The sequence below is a fragment of the Limulus polyphemus genome, unplaced genomic scaffold (genome assembly GCF_000517525.1).
Source record: "Limulus polyphemus unplaced genomic scaffold, Limulus_polyphemus-2.1.2 Scaffold675, whole genome shotgun sequence".
In the NCBI taxonomy this organism is placed as follows: domain Eukaryota; kingdom Metazoa; phylum Arthropoda; class Merostomata; order Xiphosura; family Limulidae; genus Limulus; species Limulus polyphemus.
The window spans coordinates 185665-196155 of NW_013666285.1; the positions used below are offsets into that span (position 1 = coordinate 185665).

At 30.2% G+C, this 10491-nt stretch overlaps 1 protein-coding gene across 1 annotated transcript; it reads left to right on the forward strand.

Moving 5' to 3' along the window:
* Positions 1 to 314: 314 nt before the first annotated feature.
* Positions 315 to 8893, forward strand: LOC106459885 (proteasome subunit alpha type-7-like). Its single transcript, XM_013919557.2, has 5 exons — positions 315 to 540; positions 1874 to 2000; positions 3803 to 3927; positions 8502 to 8624; positions 8870 to 8893. The coding sequence occupies exons 1-5, from the start codon at positions 436 to 438 to the stop codon at positions 8891 to 8893; spliced, it is 504 nt and encodes a 167-aa protein (XP_013775011.1). The 5' UTR covers positions 315 to 435.
* Positions 8894 to 10491: the final 1598 nt, after the last annotated feature.

The following is a 10491-nucleotide window of genomic DNA, read 5'->3' on the forward strand; positions in this document are numbered from 1 at the left end:
ACGGAAAAAAAAATCAATTAACAAACGGAGACGTAACAATGCCAATCACATTTGGCAAGGCAGTTATTTCTATTTAATATTTGAAGAAAAAAAATGATGTTATATATTATTAATCTAGTTTATACTGTGAACAACTAAAATACACATTGAATTGTTTAAATTTAGCACTGAAATTATTATGACACATAGAAACCCATAAAACTAAAGATATTAATTTGGGTGGTATATTACTTTTTGTATTTGCATTCCTGAGATGTCTAGAATTTAAAAAATAAAGTTATTTTTATATTCTCTCATAAGACAGAGGGCAGCACAAGGTTTTCATAAGATGCAAATCATCTAACGTTCAGTGTTATGAGGTTTGACGCTAGATTTACAAATCAAGAAGTATACTAGTTTTATTGTTTTTGGCTCTTAACTTTTAAGAAGCATATTATGGGAGATTCAACTTACGATCGTGCTATAACTGTATTTTCACCTGATGGTCACCTATTTCAGGTTGAATATGCACAAGAAGCAGTTAAGAAGGGATCAACAGCGGTGAGTAGCCTACACTGACTCCAACTTCCAATCCAAGTCCAAAGTCAAAACTAGTACTCAGTAGTACTAGTAGTAGACTCAGTAGTATAGTAGTAGTAATTTGTTGCACCCTTCCTTAGAAAACATTTCTTTTAGTTTCACCGTTACCTGTTATTTTGAGATAAAACAATAAGCCATGAATAATTTAGATCAGTAGCTTATGTAATATTATAAGTTATAACTTAAAGTCATCATTTGAGAATTCTCACTGTTAATGTTAGTGGTCTTGTCGGGCATTATATATGTGTTTCAAGCTTTGTTCAACTTTACAAATAGTAGACTTCTTTACTTTAGTTCTTAAGAAGTTCCACAAACATTAAACAGCAGTACTTCAAAGTTGAACTTGAAGCTAACAACTACTGTGAACCAAAAGTGAGGTGAACTCAATGTTTTATTGTAATATTACTTTCATTACCACTTTTAACATCATTAGATAAAATGTTTAATATAACTAATTTTATTATTTTAATTGTTTATAATCATACTTTTGTTATAAAGATTGTTTTGCATTGTTATCTTAGAATATGGATTTAAGAATAACTCGGATCTCTTAAGCTGATTAAACCATATAGTATATTACTGAGTTTACAGCCAAAAAAATTAACAGCTGTTATTTTTGCATGTAACAGGAGAGATTTGGAAAGAATGTGAGCAATACACACAGTGTTATTGCATTTACTGGAAATAATCTTGTCACGGTTATTACAGATTTTCATTTCATGACAATGCAGTAACTATAATTTCTGGTGACCCTGTTGCTTTGAGTGTGCAATGGTTTTATTGTTGTATTGATTGGCCCAGTGATATAATGTGTGAACTATATTTTAGTGTATAGCATCATTCAATATAATGATTTTATTGAAATTATTCAAAGAAGATGTAATGATACTTTACCATTTTAAAATAACGGAAGTGTTAAATGACACATTTAAAATTTATTTCAAAACTAACCATAACGTAATTATGTCACCTTGTTGAACTACCATCTGTTTCACAGGAGTGACCTGCAATAATCTGTATTTAAATGCCTATCTTTGAATGTAGAAATTATGGTTATTATTTATTAATTTTAAACAGGTATATTTTATACTTGCATTTTGCCAAAGACTTGATTTTTAATTATCTAGTCGGTAAGTGCTGCAAGAAAGGGAACTTAATTCCAGAACTTTAATCATTTGATTTTGTTCTTGTTGAAACAAAAAAATGGTCCCTATCCATTTTTAAAACAAGAAATATTATTATTTGGAGAAAAACCAGTTTTGGTGTAATGAATGCAAATTTTACTAAAATGCAGGTTGGTGTTCGAGGAAATACCATTGTTGTTCTGGCTGTTGAGAAGAAATCTGTTGCAAAACTACAAGAAGAACGAACAGTCCGAAAAATATGCCTTCTTGATGAACACGTAGTAATGACATTTGCAGGTAAGCCTTTGTGTTAAAAATATTTGTAATGTGCACATACTTGTGCAACAGGTTATTCTGCCTTTTGGTAAAACCTTGCCCAGATACATTAAGGTAACTTAAGTTATTCACTATGATGTAATTCTACATGAATAAGATAGTGCAACATTTTTTTTTTCAATTTCAAACATTGATGTTCTGTGTGAAAAAAATATTTTGATATACCTCACTGAGTTTTCTACCTTCAATTATTAAACATTTTATAAGATATGCTTTGTTAGATAAGTATATCCATCTGTTCTGTTTAAAGTTTCTAAGCTCGTATTTTATATGACAGTGTTGTGAAGTTACAACTCTGTTATTCAGAAATTGTTGGTTCTCTCTCATACTCTCATTGGAAACTGTTGAGATCAGTCTTTTTGTTATGCTTATGACATGTTAGTTTCTTATCTCTTTTTAGGACAGAAATGAATTTGTTTTTGGTAGCCTGGCCACTCTTATGTTTTTTGTTTGTTATTTTAGTTATAACTTGCATGTGGATTATTCTTCTTATTCTTAACCTACAGACAACAAGAGACCTTCTGGTCCTTCAAGGTTATTTTTGTACACCCATTCTTGAAAAAAAGCAAAAACTTAAACCCACCATTTATTTTTGAGGAAATTATATATTCCCGTTTTCAAACTCTTCTATTAATTAATCACCCGTTAGAAAAGTGACACACTTCTTTTTCTAAATCTTAAACTTTATCATCATATTTTACTTGTAATAAATCAGAAATAGATCAGAGGCTTTTATTCTATCAATCACCTGGATAATGTTATAAACTTTAATAAGATCATCCATTACCCAATCTGATCTTTAACCTCCTTTAAAACTTTAGGAAAAAGTCTGGTGCTTTATTTTTAATATAACAGTCTTGCTTTTTACCACCAAGGAACTAATATGTACACGATTCAGTCAATTGATTGTAAAACTAGAAAAGAAGAAAAATGTAAAAGCTCAGCCATCTCGTAGCTTTAGACAAAAAACCATACCATCATCATCCTGTAAGGACTGCTTACCTTTTAACATTATTAACCAGTTGTTTCACATAAGCCCTTAAGGTATGACATATTATCCATGATTTTCTCTGTTATCCCAATATTAAGTCAATGAGGTTGTATATTCCCTGTTGCCATTTTTCTTTTTTTTTCTTTTCTTAGGAACACAACTATCTTAAATGAAAAGCAATTTATTTTAAAACATTCCCAAACTTGTTTCACTTCACATTTTAACTCATTATCCCAATTCACTAATGATAACTAATTTCTCATTATCTCAGAAATTTGCTTTCTGAAAAACTGATACATTTATTTAATATCACATAAGTACTTAAGAGCATTAACGATAAATTTTGGGGTTGATGTTATGAGTGAATATGATAAGTATTAAACTTCCATTATTTTACTTTTTTATGCTGATTTCACAGTTTAATAATTATTTCTTTGCCACATGCGTCTTCATATTTTGTCTAATGATAGACTTGAAAGATAAAAAACTAAGATTATTTTGTGGTAAATTGACAAGCTGTACTGTTACAGATACAGACTTTAGCCTGTATCCATATATATAAACACTTTGAATAATATGTTTCACTTTTTTTCATAATGTGTTTTTTTTTTTGACCAAGTATTAAAATTTCTGCAAGTAACGTTAATCCTTTTTTTGGTAAAACCAAAATTATTATGCGATATACTGACAGTTTATAGTAGAAAATTGTTTATGTTAATTTAGTTGAAATTGGATATTACACATATATATAATTTTTCCTTTTTTTTTTTAGGTTTAACTGCAGATGCAAGGATATTGATAGATAGGGCAAGGGTCGAATGTCAAAGTCATAAGCTAACAGTAGAAGATCCAGTAACACTAGAATATATTACACGGTACATAGCACAACTGAAACAGGTATGAATATGTTTAAATTTTCTCAAGAATATATCTATTTACAACCCATTAAATACAAATAAAAAACGTTTTCCAAATATTAAAAGTGCATTTGTTGTTTGAAGAATAAGGTAGCAATTTAATGTTAAAAGTATAAGAAAATATGAAGCTATTTGGTGTGTTCACTGTCATAGCTGTGAGCTTTGATTGGTGTTTTGCAATATGATTTTAATGAAAACAAGTTCCATAAAAGCTAGATATTTCTACTCTTTGTAGAATTGCCTTAAACTTTCTAGTGACGAAGAGTATTAAAGGTTAAAATTCAAGGAACTTGAGTATATATATTTAAAATCTTTATTTACACTGATCAGCCAAACCAAATTCCTTTGATTTTCTGAACTTGGAGAGTTATGCAAAGACATTTATTATTGTTTTCTTGTTTTGTGATTAATAATTATGGTTCTCAATATTTTGCCTCTACATATAAATTGTGACTCTCACATTACCCTTATTTGTTACTTGTGATTTTCATTTTATCTTCACTTGCTTATGTTTTTCATATTATCTTTATATGTCACTTCTACAGCTGGGAAGTTAATTCAATTAATCAATATAATTGATTACCTTTAAGCATTGATTATTATCACATAAAATAATTTGAGTCAAAAGTAAGATGAAATTGAATATCATGAAAATAACTAATTAATCAAAACGACTGTTTCCAATTATAAATGTTTTTTATTATTCCAACTATTCAGGTTATGAAATATTGCCGTTGTGATTTCCTATTCTGTTTTGATTAATTCAAGGTTGTCCAGCTTAATTTATTAGGTCATGACTCACAGAAATAATCAACTAATTAGAAATATTGTTTCTGTTTATCACTATTTTTGATTAAGATAGTTGGAATAGTCTAATTTGTGAATAATTGATTAGTTGAATTTATCAATAGATTTCACTAATTGCCCAGCTTAAGTGTTTTGTGCTTTTCACTTTACCTTTACATGTCACTTGTACTTTTCATGTTGTTTTCCAGAAGGAATAATGTAATTTCTTTAAGTAATAGCACATTATTAACAAACTTCATTGGTATAGTTTAATTAGTATCAAATTTTAGTAGTGTGTGCGTGTAAGTTTACTTTGTTACAGTTTTATGAATAACTAGTTTGGTTTGTTATGATGCCATTTTATTTTTATTAGTACACATAAACAAGCAAAAGTAATGAACTGTACATTATTCCAGCAGAGTGCATTTCAAGTACAGTATATTGTACAAATTAATCATGAAGTATTTAAAAGTTCAATATGATAACTTTAAGTGTTGGATTGTATATTGGACAAAGGGAAATATTTATATAATTACAACCAATTTGACATTTGTTCTTTAAGTTGATTGTGGTACTAAGGCATTAGCCTGTGCAAGTCATCAAGTTACTTATACAATGAAACATCTAATACATTAATCCTATGTGTATAGGTGGGGCTTAAAGTGTGCATGCCACAACCTTTTACAGAGTATCATTCACCATGTTATTATGTATTTGATGTCAGAGTTATCAACTATTCATTTTAACCTACATTACTGATTTAGCAACAGTTCGTGATAGAGGAAAGTAAGTACCAGGTACAATGTATAGGGATCTGTTAAAAACTGTAAGTATGCAATTCAGAGGTTTTAGAAATTATGCAATGTGCAAACTGTATGATAGACAAAACTATTTTTGTTCTTCACATGAACTTTACCTTTCACTCCAACTTGTCAGAGTCCGAGTCAGGCTGGCATCATCAGTTCACAGACGTATCTTGAATACATGTACTTTTGTGATCTGTCTTATTTTTAGTGTACAGTAGACTTGGACATTTTACTAAAAGTTTACCATATGTTGTGTAGATAGTAGTGCATTCAGAATTATAGTCAACATTTCTTTGGTTAATAAAATATTGAATTTTTAAGAATAAGCTCAGTTTGTTTTAAGAATTGCTAGATATTACATCCTTGAGTGTCAACTGAATAGAATAAAATGCTTGTTAATTTTTGCATTAATTTCAAAAAGATATAACAACTGGGAAAAAAAATTAACTTTTTATGAACTCGGAAATAGTCATTTGTAACAGTTTTATGCATAGGCTCTGTAGCATTCCCAATAATATTAAAACCTTGTATTGCTGTAACTCTTACACTATATTAGTACATTCTACAAAGTGTTAGTGCTGCTATCCATTCAGTTCCTGTTGAGCTGTCTAACATGGCAGCAAATGATTTGTTTTAGCTAACCTTTGTTTTCTGTGGCCCATCTGGTGTCATGAATTCTTGTGATATAGAATGCATATAAACCTTAATAAATCAAAACCTTTATATTTGCATAAAAGAGCAAGTCAGAAACTTTATGACATCCTCAGTATCTTCATGATGTCCATGGGATGAATTGGTACTGAACTGGATTGTTTTATTGTTGAGTAACGACCCAGTTACAAATAGTATTTATTTAAGATACCAGGAATATGCAGTTACTGAGTTGCCAACTCTAGGAAGTTATGTGACAAACAAGGAAACAGAGCTTGTAAAAAACAAAACATAGATTTTAATACATTAACAATATGAATATAGTTGGTTTCCAACCTCTTGAAATAAGAACAAATTTACATTGATTTAATACTTGGTTTGAGTAGTTAACTAATTAGAAATTATTGTTTACCATTATACCAAATTCTCTTCCAGCATAACTTCATCTGTTTATCTACATTGATATTTTAACAAAGCTTCCATTTTAAAGGAGAATCTTGTAAGAATACAGAATACAACTAATGTTCAAACTGAACATTGATTCATAGTGAAGAGTACTGCTAGTTCAGGCTAGGTTTTGACCAGACTGGCTAACTTTATGACTAACTACCTCAGTAACTAATTAGCTTGGTTTAGCTACAGCTTTTATTATATATTTTTAATCCAAGCATTACTGTTCCTCATGTAATAAGCCTTTGTTTTACTGAATTAAACCAGTTCTTTCTGGCATGACATGATGCATAATGTAGAGAGTTCAGTTTTGTATATAAAAATATCCACAAAAACTTTGATGATTGCTATGTCACACTGTCCTTAATACACATGGACAGCAACCTTGACAATTCATTTAGCCAGTCAGCATGTTATCAACTAATAACCATGTATTTGTTTTCCTCCGATGCTAAATGTCCTTAAAGCTCATTTTTCAGTAGATCCCTCAATGTATGGCTTAAGGTTAAAATGATAGCTAATCTTCATCTTCATAGTGCACTCTGATATATCATCGGCTGTGTTAAATGATCCTTGAGTGCTTATTTAAAAGTACTCTTTCAGCTCACTGTTACTGAAGATGCTTATGGCAGTGCCACTTTAGAAAATGATCATATATAAGCTGTTTTGAACCAAACTATTCTGTACATGAAGGTTTCTTCAGTTTTTAACCTTTTCTCTAACCCTACTTCTCTAAAGTGAGGCAAACTGTACTTTCAATAAAAGTTAACACAAGTTCATAATGAAGTCATCATGTAAGCTGTTTCATTACTAACACATGATTTTAATGTTGTTATTAATACCAGGATTATTGTAGATTATGCATTTACAAAATTCACTCATCATGTAAAGAATATTTCAAGATAAAAAAAAAAAATCATATTTCTCTACCAGTACTAGTTAAATTGGATGTTCATGGGATTAGTCCATTGGAGCACAAGGTGATGTTCACATGAAGAATAAAAATACTTGTGTCTATAATACAGTTTGCATATTGTACTTGTATAACCTCTAGACCCTCCAAAATGCACATCTACAGTTGTTTTCAGTATTTCCATATATTGTATTTGGTATTTACCCTCCTCTGCTACAAACTGTTGCTAAATAAGCAATGTAGAGTAAAAAATGAATAACTGGTAAACTGACATTAAATACATATTATATTGAATGGCAATCTGTAAAAAGTCATGACAAGCACACTTTTACCCCAAACTGTGCACATAGGGTTAAAGCTAAGATCAAACTTTTTAGTCTTATGATTTTTAGTTTTGTTTTTTAAGCTTGTCTATGAAGGATTCCTTTTAACACATGAACAATTATGTGGGAGTACTTAAAATAGATGCTCAAAAAGTTGACCTGTTTGTTAAATTTTTATGGGAAAGAAGTTTAATACAATCAAAACAAAAAAATTTAATTTCTGTGATGTTTGATAGCAACAGAGAATTGATATTTCTTATCTTTGCATGTAAAACCTGGAGTATTCCAAGAAAATATTCGTACATCTCCTTAAAGATGAAATTCAATCAAACCTATAGTAATCGGAATTAAGATTATTCCTACAAAGAGGATTACATGTAATGTTTTGTGTGTGTGTGTGTGTGTGTTTAAACATTGGATTTATTTTCCAAGATATATGAACAATTTAGAAATCAGTTTGGGCAGTATCTATTAATTTCGTCTTGCAAGTTAAGATAGACATTAATATGGTTTTTAGCTAACATGTGGTATTTAAATCAAATAAGAATAGTCTACAACTAGTATCTAAAGCTTTTTATTGTCTCCTTACAATATCATGCCAGTTTTTGTTTACTTATATTTATAGCGTTACACACAAAGTAATGGCAGAAGACCCTTTGGAATTTCTGCCTTAATTGCTGGTTTTGATTATGACCACACACCTCATCTTTTCCAGTCTGACCCCTCTGGTGTTTACCATGAATGGAAAGTAAGTATCCACAACTAATTCCTTTCTTCTTTACCATCCAATGAAAGTAAGAGTATAAAAGTTATTACTGTAATGTTTACCTAGAATGTGAAGTTTACAGAACTAATTTACCTGGTGTTTATAATAAATGGAAAATTATATGTTAATTCCATTGGTATTTATTGAAACTGGAAAGTAGGAAGGTAAAACTAAGTCTCATGAATGTGTACCAGCTATTAATGGTTATTTTGTCAATGTTTCAACAGAATTCAGATATATTGAAGGATTAGTTTGAAGCAACTTTTCAATTTGGTTTGTATCCTTAATTAAAGATCAATTTCTTTTAAGATGTTTGTTAATTATTTAGTGTGAACAGTTATAATTTATAGTTACATCAGCTATTTATCATACATATAAAATTGTCTGCTCTAATCTTTCATGTAGATTTTAGATATTGTTTAAAGATGACAGTGCTCTTCTAAGAATAGTAGTCATTGTAAATAATAATAAAAATGTTTTATCACCTTTCAACACACTTAAAATGTAGTTTGTATTCTGTACAGTCAGTTTACCTCTTTTTTCTTATTGCCAGTTTTGGATCAATTGGATAGTTGCATAATTATAACATAACATAATGTTTTGGGACAACATAGGACCTATTGGTCCATCTCAGCTGTCCCATCACCGAAACTAAACTAAAACTATTAATAAATAAACTTAAAAAAACACTTAAAGCCAGCCCTTATCATTCCTATACTTATCAAGCTTTTTCTTAAACTAACTTAAATTTACTGCTTCCACAACATCCAGAGGCCAACCACCCTGTTAGAAAAGTATAACTGTCTCAGCTGAAGATGACTTCTACCCTGTCAAAATTTATATACATGTCCCCTAGTCCTACTATTCTCACTGTTAAGTATAAAAAAAAATGCTTCAACACAATCAATTCACTTTATAATCTTAAACATTTTAATCAGATCCCCTCTAACTCTTCTTTTTTTTCAAGAGAAAACAATTTGAGAGATTTCAGTCTCTCTTTTTATGACAACCCCTCCATCCCAGGCACTATTCTATTGACCCCCCTTTGAACCCTTTCTAACAATTCATTGTCCTTCCTAAGGTAACAATCACAAGATCTGAGTACAGTATACTCCAAATGTGACCTAACCAGTGCCCTGTACAATGAAATTATAACCTCTATAGACTTGTATTCAATATTTCTGTAGATACAACCTAAAATCCTATTTGCTCTACCACTAGCAACTACTACACCAAGATCCCTTTCTGTCATGACACTGTTAAGGTTATTCCCATCCAAATTATACTTGTAATTCAAATTATGATAACCCACATGCATTATTTTGCATTTATTATAATTAAAACCCATTTGACATTTATTTGCTCAACTCACTAAATGATCTAAATCCTTTTGTAAATCAGCAGCATCCTCCTCATAGCTAGCAACACCCAAGACCTTAATATCATCTGCAAATTTAAGTTATTTATTGGCCATTTCTTTATCTATGTCATTGGTGTAAATCAAAAAGAGCAAAGGTCCTAAGACTAAGCCCTGAGTTACCCCACTTGTAACATTAATCCAGTTTGACTGAACTCAATTTGTAACAACCCTCTGCTTTCTTCTATCCAATTTGTTAAATTATTCCCTACACCTATAGAGATAATTTTTTTGTACAAGCCTTTTATGTGGCACCTTGTCTGAAAATCCAGATACACCAAATCTACACCCTTACCCTCATCTACATAAACAGTAACCTTTTCAAAGAATGTCAAAAGATTTGTAAGGCAATATTTTCCCTTAGTGAAACCATGTAGTTGACTATCCAATAAAATTCTAAACTTTGTTAAATGGCTTTGCAAGGCATCTTTA